General features: G+C 41.8%; 1 protein-coding gene across 1 annotated transcript; it reads left to right on the top strand.

Annotated features, from left to right (window-relative positions):
* The first annotated feature begins 1,140 nt into the window (after positions 1-1,140).
* Positions 1,141-10,923, top strand: LOC111966027 (ras GTPase-activating protein-binding protein 1). Its single transcript, XM_023990480.3, has 12 exons — positions 1,141-1,273; positions 2,327-2,443; positions 2,575-2,656; positions 2,878-3,051; positions 3,176-3,266; positions 3,544-3,634; positions 7,760-7,982; positions 8,345-8,446; positions 8,777-8,894; positions 9,297-9,425; positions 9,768-9,877; positions 10,313-10,923. Exons 2-12 carry the CDS (start codon positions 2,349-2,351, stop codon positions 10,553-10,555), a joined length of 1,458 nt encoding a protein of 485 aa, XP_023846248.1. The 5' UTR covers positions 1,141-1,273; positions 2,327-2,348; the 3' UTR covers positions 10,556-10,923.
* Positions 10,924-14,578: the final 3,655 nt, after the last annotated feature.

The following is a 14,578-nucleotide window of genomic DNA, read 5'->3' as shown; positions in this document are numbered from 1 at the left end:
ACTTATAGGACTATTAAAGGCCCAGCCCTGCAGACTGCTATATAGGTCCACTAATATAGGACTATTAAAGGCCCAGCCCTGCAGACTGCTATATAGGTCACTAATATAGGATATTAAAGGCCAGTACATTATTTTATTTTTCAGCGGGTGCTGCAGCACCGTCAGCACCCCTACTTCACGCGGCTATGCCCAGGTGGCAACACGCATCTCTGCGTGCCTGGCAGATATTTCAGCTAGGATGTCAGCCTATAGTCCTACAAGCTCAACCTAAAAAAAAAAACGGAGCTGCTCTTCCTCCTGGGGAAGGCCTGACAGCTACAAGAACTTTCCACCATGATTGACAACTCCACGATGTCCCACTCCCAGAGTGCAACGAACTTTGACGCGAACCTGTAAAACAACCCGTCGTTCTATGCAAACACTGAAGAAGTGACTCGCTCCTGCAGGTTCATGTGCCCTTCATGCATTATCATGCTCCTTGCCCATCCTCTGAAAACAGCTGAAACCCGACCTCTTAAATAAACCCACAGTACCCCCCGCCCCCCCAAAACAAAAATATTATTGTGATCTACAACTTGCACTTGACTTTTTTTCCCCCTTACTAGCTCAGACTTTGCAGATAGTTCGTTTATTGAAGAAAGATTTACTTACTATGACTGAAATYCGGTTGTCCCACCTAGCAATCTTAGACGACTAAAATGTTAAATGTGTATATACAGAATGTATAGCCAGCCTATTGATGTGTTTGGTGTGTATTTGTGTGTATACAGGGCTCATCTCAGAACGAATTCCTGTTCAAATAAAGGTTAAATAAAAAATAAAAATGTGTGGTGGGAGTGTTAATTCAATGCAGCGAAAAACGCCCCCATTAATTTTGATCCGGGCATGATCCAGCGTGGGCCGCTCCGTAAAATGTTTAACCAATCATAACCATAATCGGAATCCACRACACTCGTTTCCTATTGGCTACATTTAGACTGACAGGTCTACACATGCTCCACAACGATTGGTTGTACACTAAACAGCTCAGAGTACATACATTTGATTGGCGACATAGTTCCTCTCGCAGTAAATTCATTGGTTCATGCATCTAGACGGTAAATTCTGGGTACGTTGTCCACGTCCCACGTTTGAGACCGGTAAAAGAGCAGCCGAACACGTTGTGCGCTGCCCTGCTAGAACAATCTTTCTAGCTACCGCCTGGCAGAGCGGAGGTGATTTCAGTGAAATCACTTTTTTTTTTTAAATAAACAATTTAAACAATTGCATCCTGGTAAGTACATTACCCTGTTTGAAATTATTGAATAAATATCCGCTGCAGTAATATTCGTAATCTTAAAGCMTTGTTTGATGCTAACTAGTAAGCTAACGCTAGTTCGCATGATAAAGCTAAGTCATTTTAGTTGTGCTAGCTAGCCAGTTAACTAACGTCACCTAGCTAGTACATTCTTTCCTTAAATTATTCAATGTGCCACGAATGAGTCTTAAATCAGTCAGTCAATGCCCGAGTGTACGGTCGAAATGGTCAACTAATCCGATGGGGTTGGTTTGAAGACTGGCCTTTCCCGGCTTTAGTTAACTAGCTGGAATGGCTAGCAAACCATGGCTGCCCAGTTAACGATGTTTGTCTGTTAAAATGTTTATGATATCAGTTTGATGGCAAAGATCATCAGTCGACTGCTGTTTAGTCTGCTACGTTAGGTAACTAAATATTTAGCTCGCTAAATAAACTGAGCGGAAAGGAGCCGTGGCTAGCCTAGGAAATMAGCTAGTTAGCCAGCATTGTATTTGCCGCACGTGTTGGTTATACAACCTATCGTAGTTATTTCCAGCTGTCCGAGTTGATTGGGTAWTAAGATATAGTTGTCTGGACAGCGACATAACTGGCATGCCAAAATCGTTACATTTCGATAAAATTGTTTTTCTGTCTATGACGTGACCGGTGTTGCAATTCGGCCTTTCTATGCATAGACCCTTGAAGCACAGCTTAGCTAAATAACGTTACAYTTTAGCTGGGTGGGTCTGGTCGACTCATTTGTCTACTACAATTAATTTCATACTACTATGAACTGAAACCTATTATTGGTTGAATTGACTAGATTTCTAGAGAGCTAGTCATCCACAGATTCGCTTGAATGCCAGTTATGCTCTTGCACAGACTCCTGTAACGTTAGCGCTAATGGTAACGTTTCTTGTCGCCACGATTGGCTAAATYAATAGCTGGGTGATATGGCTTGCCMGGTTTGTCAGACAGAACAGACACGGATGGTGACTGGTACAGATCAGACTCCATTATCCACACCATGACAACCACACCTTGTTTCAGTTCTCTCCAGCTGACCAAAGAAATGGTGATGGAGAAACCAAGTGCCCAGCTCGTCGGGCGGGAGTTTGTCCGACAGTACTACACACTACTCAACCAGGCACCCGACTACCTGCACAGGTAAAGCCAGTACAGTACTAGAAAAATCTTCCCAAACAGTATCTGTTCTATTGGGATCTGCTTTAATATATTAATGGGCTATCTATGCCTCTCCTACAAAGACAAGTAACTGATTTTCAACTTTTTTTTAGGTTTTATGGGAAAAATTCCTCCTATGTACATGGAGGTCTGGACAACAATGGCAAACCAGTTGAATCKGTCTACGGACAGTCGGTGAGTACTGCAATACAATTTTCATTACTTCGTGAAGGAGTATTATACATTTCCTTTATAAAATATCCAACGCGACACATCCACACATGATTTTATGGCAAAGATCTCTCAGTATGTTCATATTAAAGATGGGTATATATATTGTCAGTTAGGCTTTCTGATACAAGACTAACACAWTTTAAGTTTGAGATTTTCATCAAGGTCTTTATTTCCGTATAAAGGAGATCCATAAGAAAGTGTTGGCGCTGAACTTTCGTGACTGCCACACCAAGATCAGGCATGTGGACGCCCATGCGACCTTGAACGAGGGCGTGGTGGTGCAAGTGATGGGAGAGCTGTCCAACGACATGCAACCCATGCGAAAATTCATGCAGACATTCGTGCTGGCCCCTGAGGTAGGTCCTTCAACTGTATAGATGGACATTGAAAATTTGTCCTTGATATGTTTTCATTTATGTATTAGTGTCCAGTTCAGTTAAAGGATTGATTGTTTTWAACTCAATGACGTTGGTGTTTCAGGGCACTGTAACAAACAAGTTCTACGTTCACAACGATGTATTCCGTTACCAAGACGAAGTGTTTGGGGATTCTGACTCAGAACCCCCTGAAGGTGAGCCTGTTAAAGATTAGGAAGCTTCTTTACGGTTGGCTGGTTGTTTCATATGTCATTTATGTCTCATGACTAATACATAATGGTTAGAGGTGTTGCTCTTATTGAACTCCATTGCGGTGCTTTGTACCTCTGGGTCAACGCTACTATTATGAATAATATGCCTTCACCGTTTAGGTATATAGAAGCATCTGCTAAATGACAAAAATGTAKCAGGTATTTCATTTCGRTCTTAAACTGCTGTAATTGGGACTCGGTCATGTTRTTGGTGTTTCAGAGTCTGATGAGGATGTTGAGGAGATGGAGGAGAGAGTACCATCACCTGAGGTGGCCCAGGAAGAGCCAACCTTCTACAAGCAGACACCGTGGTAAGGAAACGTATCCATCTTAGTCTTGACTACATCGACAATCCTATTCCACTTTTCCTCCTCAATGTTAAGTCTGTAATACTATAACATGAATGGTGGCAAACATACCTTTCATCAGAGAGGGAGTGAGAGAGAGGTGTTCACCCATGGTGCTCAAAATAAAACATTTTAAGATTGTAATTAATCATAACAGAATGTAAAGGGTAGAACTATGTTATACCAACATGACCGGTTTTATTGAAAAGCAAAACATTGACTATTGCGTCTTCATTCCAGCTATATATCATTAAAAAAAATAACATTTAACCTAGAAGGAACAAGTCACCTACACAGTACTAAAACATAACTCCAAATATAATATTTGTCRTGTAGGCTATTTGTATAAACATTTTAATTAATAACAAAACAGCTCTGTTTTCAAATACAATCTAGGGCTCTCATTTAATTTAGCCTTGGCTAATAAATAACCAAACATGGCTGTCTACAAACACTAGAGCGGGCTGGTCATGGCTAGAATGGATCCAGCTTGTCAAATTAACATCAGATTTGACTTTTCGTATCAGGTTAGGAGAATTTACGCAGCATGTTTGGAGAATTAGGAAAAGGGTTAGAGTTAGCTAAAAGGAAACTTTTGACGTTCATTTGACTAACTGTATCCCTTCTAGCTATGACCGGGCTGGTCCGTCCCACTCCCATTCCCGTTGCGATTCAGCACCACAGCAAATGAAAAGGGAACACTAGGCAGCAACAAAATGAAGAAATTATAACACTGATCTTGTCCAATCAAATTTGGACAACAGTGTTATATGTTTACATTTCTACTGGAGGATGTTAATAAATGTTATGCTTATTGTAATTTGAACTATTGTGCGGTCGTGTGATTTATACGTGGCTTATTGACAACAGTTTCGTACTATGGTCCAGTTGGCTGCTGAATACGCTCAACTGAAATGCACCGATTGCGCATAATACTGTATTCTAGTCTATCAATCCATTCCAAATCTTTATAGACTACTATACATGAAACGGGCGGCACATGTTMATCTTGCCTAGGGGAGCAGAACTTCTACAGCTGTCCRGACCAACACAATTTGTCTAATTTGRGACTGTCCTTGGCCTGCTCAGTGAGCCGCTGCTGTTGGGAAATTAAAACTGTCCCACTCGTTTTTTTAAAGCAGCTTACGATATCCATCAGCCTTGTTACTTTGTTCTCAGGAAGGCGTGATCTAGGGGCCTCCCGAGTGGCGCAGTGGTCTTAGGTAGTGCTAGCTGTGTCAGTAGATAGTCTGGGTTTGAGTCCAGGCTCTGTTGCAGTCGGCCACAACCGGGAGACCCTTGGGGCAGGGGACAATTGGCCCTTTGTCGTCCAGGTTAGGGGAGGGTTTGGCCCATCGTCGCCCAAGTTAGGGGAGGGTTTGGCCCAGCGTTGTCCGGGTCCCGTCGCGCATTAGCGTCTCCTGTGGCGGGCTGGGCACAGTGCACGCTGACACGGTTACCAGGTGTACAGTGTTTCCTCTGACACATTGGTGGGCTGGCTTCCGGGTTAAGTGGGCATTGTGTCAGGAAGCAGTGTGGCTTGGTTGGGTTGTGTTTCGGAGGACGCACTGCTCTTGACCTTTGCATCTCCTGAGTCCGTACGGGAGTTGCAGCGACGTGACAAGACTAACTACCAATTGGATACTGTTCCTTTCGTCCTTGTCAATCATTGATYAAATTAGTGTTATGACAATATATTTAATTAAATAATTCAAAAACCTTTATTAATGCAATTGCAGACAGAAGTTGACAATCAGGAACATAGCACGCATGTTTCCCAGTAAGTTCTGCATCAAACAAAGTCTCAAGTTGTTTTGTTACACCCTCAGTCTNGCACGCATGTTTCCCAGTAAGTTCTGCATCAAACAAAGTCTCAAGTTGTTTTGTTACACCCTCAGTCTAGCCTGYTGTCACTACCTACGTCATTACCTTTTTACTCCTGAGACCAAAACCCTGCCTACCAAGCTATATAAACAATGCTATATAAACAATGGCTTTTAGTGTTATCTWAAACWTAGCAGTAAACGTCCACTCCCCAAAGTTGATTTATTGTGGGATGTTTGACTAGTCTTATCTCCTCCACTCCCCTGCAGAGCTCCTTCAGTCACACATTTCTCAGAGGGACCTCTTTATAATGAGAGAGAGAACTAAAAAACAATTGTGGAACAATACTAAACCTCTACAATGAATATATATATATATATATATATTTATATTGTTCATCTGTAGTCTAGGACCCTATAAATGTAAGGAGGGAGGGGTCTTATAACCCCTCCCCTTCTCTTAATATAACATAAGCATAATCAATTATTCTAATACATCAAACATTTGTAAAGCCCCAATCATGACCCCTAGGTGAACCCTAACAATACCATGAAATTGGGGGGGAAATGGAGTAGTACATTTATTAAATTTAAGGCCGTTTTAACTAGAGGTCGACCGATTTTAAGTTTTCATAACAATCGGTAATCAGCATTTTTGGACGCCGATTACATTGCACTCCACGAGGAGACTGCGTGGCAGGCTGACCACCTTTTACGCGCGGGCAGCAAGGAGCCAAGATAAGTTGCTAGCTAGCATTTTAAATTTATCTCATAAAAAAACAATCAATCTTAACATAATCACTAGTTAACTACACATGGTTGATATTACTAGTTTAACTAGCTTGTACTGCGTTGCGAATAATCAATGCGGTGCCTGTTAATTTATCATTGAATCACAGCCTATTTCACCAAACGGGTGATGATTTAACAAGCGCATTCGTGAAAAAAAAGCACTATCGTTGCACCAATGTACCTAACCATAAACATCAATGCCTTTCTTAAAATCAATACACAAGCATGTTTTTTTAAGCCTGCATATTTAATTAAAATAAATTCATTTTAGCAGGCAATATTAACTAGGGAAATTGTGTCACTTCTCTTGCGTTCTATGCAAGCAGAGTCGGGGTATATGCAGCAGTTTGGGCCGCCTGGCTCGTTGCGAACTGTGTGAAGTCCATTTCTTCCGGAACAGAAGACCGTAATTAATTTGCCTGAATTTTACATACATGCACACCTTCAATATTAACAGGAATATTTAGACTTATGGATGCCACCCGTTCGATAAAATACGGAACGGTTCGTATTTCACTGAAAGAATAAACGTTTTGTTTTCGAAATGATAGTTTCCGGATTTGACCATGTTAATGACCTACGGCTCCTATTTCTGTGTGTTTATTATATTATAATTAAGTCTATGATTTGATAGAGCAGTCTGACTAGCGCTGGTAGGCAGCAGCAGGCTCGTAAGCATTCATTCAAACAGCACTTTACTGCGTTTGCCACAGCAGCTCTTCGCAATGCTTGAAGCACAGAGCTGTTTATGACTTCAAGCCGATCAACTCCCGAGATTAGGCTGGCAATAATAAAGTGCCTATAAAAACATCCAATAGTCAAGGTATATGAAATACAAATGGTATATAGATATAGTCCTATAATAACTACAACCTAAAACTTCTTAACTGGGAATATTGAAGACTCATGTTAAAAGGAACCACCAGCTTTCATATGTTCTGAGCAAGGAACTTAAACATTAGGTTTTTTACATGGCACATATTGCACTTTTACTTTCTTTCTCAAAACACTTTGTTTTTACAATATTTAAACCAAATTGAACATGTTTCGTTATTTATTTGAGACTAAATTGATTTTTATTTATGTATTATATTAAGTTAAAATACGTGTTCATTCAGTATTGTTGTAATTGTCATTATATATAGATATAAAAATCAGACGATTAATCGGTATCGGCTTTTTTTGGTCCTCCCATAATCGGTATCGGCGTTGGAAAATCATAATCGGRCGACCTCTAGTCTTGACTGTTTTGGAGAAAACCCCCTCTCGGCGGGTACACTGGAAACTTTGAGAATCAACACTTTGCATTGCAACCCCCCCCAGACAATTTGGATGTCAAATTTAATTTACTGGCTTTTCTGTGATGCCACARTGGTGGTTTACCCAATAAATTWCTTGCCACTTATTTAGTACGACTTCATTCTAGTCTATGCTTGGGTTAATATTAGATATGTTTGTGTCTGGGCTATATCAGCACRGAGGCCAAGAGACCAGAGGAGGAGGTGGCTTTAACCCCAGAGCCCGAGGCAGAACCTGAGGCGGTGCCAGACGTGGTGGATGGAAAACGGGACCTGGAGCCAGAGACCCAGCAGCAACAGGAACACACCACAGAGGAGCAGGGAGAGAAGTGTCCAGRCTCCTCACCCCTGCCCTCTGCCACTGCTGACCCTGCCCCCGCACCTGCTGAAGATAACCGGGTAGGTCTCAACCCTTATGTTGGKTACGCTGTGGTCATGTCAACATGGTGGTTGTGATTCCTTGTGTGACCTGGRTGTATATTCCTCTGGATGCTGTGTTTTGGCTGGTTATCCACTGTCGAGGTCACTAGGCAATCTGTGACTTGTCTAAACCTCTGGTTATTCCAGTTTGGTTTAAGAACCATTTTGGTTGCATCAGCTTTGATAGCTAATTTTGTACATMAACTACTATTGCTGAGAAATTCCTTCCTTTGGCCCTTGATGTTCTTCATTAGGTTTACCTGGCTTCTAGTGGTTTCCCTGTACAGCTACCAGACCTCGTTCAGCTTGATTTAATACCATCTGTTTGGTCTCTCCTCCAGCCTTTCTCCTGGGCGTCTGTCACCAGTAAGAACCTTCCCCCTAGTGGAGTTGTCCCTGTCTCAGGCATCCCCCCACACGTCGTCAAAGGCCCATCGGCACCGGTACGTTAACATACAATGTTACTTTTCTGTGCTTTTTTGTAAAAACACTCCTGTAGCCGATATGATGTATTAATAAATACCAGCAGAAGAAACAACCACACATACTATATTGATTAGTAAGGGGATAAAATCACCTATTACACATCTAGCATGTATCCTACCAGTTGAAAGACCACARGTCCTATATTTATGATTAGGTATAATTAACATTTTACATTTGACTTTTTAAAATCAACGTTCCTCTTAAAGGACAACGAACACAATCAACTAGGAGCCTTGTTGTCTTGGTCTTCTAGCCTGGTTTCTCAGGGTCTTGTCTTGGTGCTTTAGCCCAGGGTGGAGGTGAAAACAGAAGCCACAGCACAGAGAACACAACCGAGAGGAGACCAGAGACCACGGGAAGCAAGGCCAGGCCCCCCACCAGTCAACAGAGGACCCCGACCAGGAGGTACCGTCCACCAGATAGCATCTTACCCCCAACACACGTTACCATCCACCAGGAAACTGGATCATGTTCAGGAGGTAGAAAACGTATCGAAATGAAGCGCAACTGGGATGTACTACCTGACCTCGTCCAATAAGAACACAGATTTGTTTTCCTTTGTAAATTATTATTATTTTTTTTTAATGTTTTGCTACAGTATGCTGTCTACGTTGGACGTAAACCTGTCTGTTAGTCTGAACTCTGAATTGGAATCTGTCAGTCTGAATGGGAATCTGTCAGTCTGAATGGGAATCTGTCTGTGTGTGTATAGTGCTTATTCTTTGAAGAAACATCAGACGTGTATGCGTGACCGTTAATAAAGTGATCTCCTCTCTTGCTTCTGTCGGGTCTGCTCTTGGTCTGCAGTGCGGGAAGGAGAGCAGGGAGAGTCGTCGGAGGTTAGCCGTGTGGTGAGGTATCCAGACGCTCACCAGCTCTTCGTAGGGAACGTTCCCCATGATGTGGACAAGGCAGAGCTCAAGGAGTTTTTCCAACGTATGTTGCTTTTTTTAATGGTCTGCAAAAAAAAGCTTTTGAATTAATAGCTTTATGGTTTCAACTGGCAAATAATTGATTAAATAGGYACAGCACATGGTAATCAACAACTCTTGACAGTCCTGGGGTGTAGTAGTACCAGATTTAGATGGCTAGTCTTAATTGATCATGGTCCCCAAATGACCTGTAAAAGAGTTAGACATAATTGATTAGAATCATTGATCTTTCTCATTTTAAATGATCTGCAACGGAACACAGAATGCTTTGCAGCAACTGATGGAAGTAATCGATTGATTGAAAGAGTTGATATGTCATTTTAATACGTTCTGGTTCTTCCTACAGAGTATGGTACTGTGCTTGAGCTACGGATCAACAGCGGAGGAAAGCTTCCCAACTTTGGCTTCGTGGTGTTTGACGACTCGGAGCCTGTGCAGAAAATCCTAAGCAGCCGGGTAATAATTATTTTAAACATACGTTAAGTCTGAGTGTTTTAATTACCAACATGCTGATTTGATGAGCTCGGCTCCATTTTGTAAAGCCTTCGGCTCCATTTTGTAGGGCCTTCGGCTCCATTTTGTAGGGCCTTCGGCTCCATTTTGTAGGGCCTTCGGCTCCATTTTGTAGGGCCTTCGGCTCCATTTTGTAGGGCCTTCGGCTCCATTTTGTAGGGCCTTCGGCTCCATTTTGTAAAGCCTTCGGCTCCATTTTGTAAAGCCTTCGGCTCCATTTCAATGATGATATAAAGGTGCTTCATATTCCCATAAATGTCTGTTTGGAAGCAGTACATGTCATTCAACAATTCTTTCTAAAAGCCCACTCTGATCTTTACAGTTGTTTTTGATCATTTTAAATGAGTTAATATACTAACAGTCCTCTTTCATTTGTAGCCCATTAAGTTCAGAGGCGATGTCCGACTGAACGTGGAGGAAAAGAAGACTCGCTCCGCCCGGGAAGGGGACCGGCGAGACATCCGCCCCAGAGGTCCAGGTGGCCCCGGAGGGCCCCGAGAGAGGATTGGAGGGCCCAGAGGCCCCCCCACCAGGGGTGGCATGGCACAGAAACCCAGCTTTGGCTCTGGACGAGGTACTGGACCCAGTGAGGGAGGTCGCTACATGGGACCTCGTCAGTGAATGTKACTCTGAAGTTGGTCTGATGTCCTACTACCATGCCAGTTACTACTACTACTGATGTCAGTTGCCCCGACTCTTGAGTATTATAAAACAAAGATGGCTTCTCCATCCCTCCTTCGCTTTTTGTTTTGTTCCTTGGGATTCTGGAATGTGATCCATCGCTCCTTTCTCCTGACGTTGACATGATCTGGACTTTTCTCCTCGTCTTTTACATCATCCTGAACTTGAATTTGTTGAAAGTAATAAAAAAAATAAAAAAGGGGGTCTTAAACTAACTACTTGAATTGGAACAACCCAGTTTGGTTTTGGCGGTCTCTCCCTGTTTCTTAAAGGAACGTGTATGTTCTGCTTGGGCAGTCCTGTGTATTGCTACCACTGTCTTTTCAGGTCAAATGCAAGTAATGGTTTTATTTTAAATTGTGAAGTTGAATCATGGTTGTAAATGGTTATTATCGAGCATGTAACAGATCTGGTTTGCCTTTCACTACTGATGCACTTCATCATGACAAATCGGCTGAGAGAACTGAATAAACATGTTTTACTGTTTTAAACCTGAATTCTGTCGTCTATACATCGAGTTGATCTTTATGGGCCAGTTTCCTGGACACATTAGTCCTACTTCTGGACTATAAAGCATGTCTGGAGATGCACTAAAAAGCAAGCTCATTGGACAAGATAAGGTGTCCAGGAAACCGGCCCTTATTTATTAGGAGAAAAGGAACTGGCTGCCCTAAGGAAACCTAGCCACGAACCGTGAAAGAGATGACATCCCCAAAAAAGCAGAAGATCAGAAGCAGTGGCAGTCCTGTTGTCGATGCCTTATGTTCCACACAGGAACCAAGAGGATTAAGGAAGTCATTCTTTAACACCGAGCAAATGTATTGCCAAGATGTAAATGAGACGGATGTACAAGAAGTAGTTTTCCTTCTCTTGTAGGTCAGCACAGTGTTTCCTACTTAAAATGGTTAGCATTGATTTCCATCCTAACGGCATGTTCATGTAAACTAGAGATCACGTGGTCTAGTTTAGGAGRGGCACCAGACGGAAGAGGATCTTGCCGGCTGCAATGGACGACAGATGGCTCTGGAGGACTTCATCAAAACGGATGCTTTAGTACAGTACACTATAGCCATGGCATGGGTAAAATCAGTATTATATATAACATCAGTATATTCTAGTGCTATTCAGGAGCATCAGTATCTATCATAGGGTTTCAAAGGGCACACCATTGTCAGGCCAACACCCTCTTTGGGATTACCTTGACTATAATTGAATAGGTCAACCTACACTATATATACACAAGTATGTGYACACCCCTTCAAATTAGTGGATTTAGCTATTTCAGCCACACCCATTGCAGACCAGTGTATAAAAATCGAGCACACAGCCATGCAATCTCCATAGACCAACATTGACAGTAGAATGGCCCGTACTGAAGAGCTCCGTGACTTTCAAAGTGGCACCGTCATAGGATGCTACCTTTCCAACAAGTCAGTTTGTCAAATTTCTGCCCTGCAAGAGCTACCCCAGTCAACTGTAAGTGCTTTTATTTTGGAGTGGAAATGTCTAGGAGCATCAACGGCTAAGTGGTAGGCCACAAGCTCACAGAACGGGACTGCAGAGTGCTGAAGCGAGTAAAAATTGTCTGTCCTCGGTTACAACACTCACTACCGAGTTCCAAACTGCCTCTGGATGCYACGTCGGCACAAGAACTGTTYCTTTGTTGAGAAATGCTTTGTTGACTTTGGAAGAACTTGACTGGCCTGCACAGAGCCCTGACRTCAACCCCATCAAACACCTTTGGGATGAATTTTTTWAATCCTTTATTTAACTAGGCAAGTCAGTTAAGAACAAATTCTTATTTACAATGATGCCCTAGAAACAGTGGGCTAACTGCCTTYTTCAGAACGACAGATGTTTACCWTGTCAGCTTGGGGATTTGAGCACCTTTCAGTTATTGATCCAACGCTCTAACCGCTAGGCTACCTGCCGCCCCAACATTGGAACGCCAACTGCGAGCCAGACCTAATCGGCCAACATCTGTGATCTGACCTCACTAATGCTCTTGTMGCTAAATGGAAGCAAGTCCCCYCAGCAATGTTCCAACATCTAATGGAAAGCCTTCCCAGAAGAGTGGAAGCTGTTATAGCAGCAAAGGGGGGACCAACTCCATATTAATGCCCATGATTTTGTAATGAGATGTTCAGGGAGCAGATGTCCACATACTTTTGGTCATTATAGAGTATCTTAGTATATTAGGGTTGACAAAGTGTGTTACTACGGGACTGTGGTGGTCATGAAATTTTGTCAGCCTTTTTTGTCACGCAAAAGCCTGCTGGTCTCACAGTAATTGACCGTTAATGAACATAAACACGTTTAGCATCGCCAGGAATTTACACATATAAGCCGCATACAAGCTGCTGATGCGCACCTTTGGAAGACAAATAAATCCATTTAATTACACTATCACAATACTATTCTAAAGAAACATGATACGAAGAAAATGTATTTCAAAAGAACAGTATGAGTTGAGTATGTTATCTGGCTTTGCGCCATGTCCGTAGGTTGTTTAATTTAGCAGACAAGATTGCTTAAATCCTGTGCCATTTGTTTTATTTTTTTAGGATTGTATAGTAAGAAGAATATAATCCGACTATTTTCAATTTTAATCTTGTCTTACTAACATGCGGTGGTGTAAAGTACTTAAGTAAAAAATAACTTTAAAGTACTACTTAAGTTGTATTTGGTGGTATCTGAGCTTTATTTTACTATTTATATTTTTGACAACTTTTAATCTTACTTCACTAAATTCCTACAGAAAATATTGTACTTTTTACTCCATACATTTTCCCTGGCAACCCAAAATACTCGTTACATTTTGAATGCTTAGCAGGACAGGAAGACATTTTACTGGTTGACTTTAACTTTTACTAGAGTAACTTTTTATCACGGTATCTATACTTAYTCAATAACAATGTAATACACCCACAAGGACCATGTTTTATCTATACTTTTACTCAAATATCACAATTGGGTACTTTTTCCAGCACTGCTAATATGTAACATTTGTGTCGATTTAGAACGGCCCGTTATCAAAGGGGCAGGAACAGGGGCAAGATAAAAAAATAAGTGTTATCCACATGCACTCAAATAGCGAATGGAGGCCTTTCCCACCAGGTAGGCTACTTACTATATTTACCTCCTGCATCAACCACAGGTTGAGCAGCAGGCAGCCGCAGCTGCACGGCAGGAGTGGCTGCATGTTATGGGCTTTCTTAAGATTTATTTTAGTTTTAGTTTTTTTCCTGGGTTGGACTTGGGAAACCAAGTTAAATCTGTTCGGGAACATCCATAGTAACATGTTTAATTAAAATGTTGACACCTCTGTGCACTGGAGAAAGTAATTAAGGCGAGAGGGGAGGACATTCTGAAAATAAAGGTAATGTCTGCCTATTTAATAATGAGGCTATTCATATACAAATTCACTGCAATTGTGAACAAGCCAGGGTTCCATTGCCGCAGGCAGAACAGTTGAAACTGGAGCAGCAGCACGGCCAGGTGGACTGGGGACAGCAAGGAGTCATCAGGCCAGGTAGTCCTGAGGCATGGTGAGAGAGAGAGAGAGAGAGAGAGAGAGACTTCTTAAATCAGTTTTTTAAAATGTTTTTCTGCCATGCATAATATGCTGCATGCTATGTATTGGCATAATCATTGTATTAATAAAAAAATTCAGGCCCGGTCTCATATATAGGCCTATTTATATTATAATATATAATATCTGTATGTCTGTTTTGAATTAATCATCACCTTAGAAGGCGCTGTACATTTCGTTGCGTTCGGCTTTGAAACAACTTTCAAGTTTTAATGTCACATGCATAAGTACAGTGAAATGCCTTTCTTGCAAACTCAACTCATAAAACCCTACAATAATCAATAACAATGTAATACACCCACAAGGACCATGTTTTCAGTTTAAACTTGTTGTTGAWCTTCTTTCAATTGGTCAATCAAAGTGAGGTGAGT

The sequence above is a fragment of the Salvelinus sp. IW2-2015 genome, linkage group LG6.2 (genome assembly GCF_002910315.2).
Source record: "Salvelinus sp. IW2-2015 linkage group LG6.2, ASM291031v2, whole genome shotgun sequence".
Taxonomy (NCBI): domain Eukaryota; kingdom Metazoa; phylum Chordata; class Actinopteri; order Salmoniformes; family Salmonidae; genus Salvelinus; species Salvelinus sp. IW2-2015.
The sequence above is the reverse complement of the archived record's forward strand: the minus strand, read 5'-3'. Positions and strand labels throughout refer to the sequence as shown.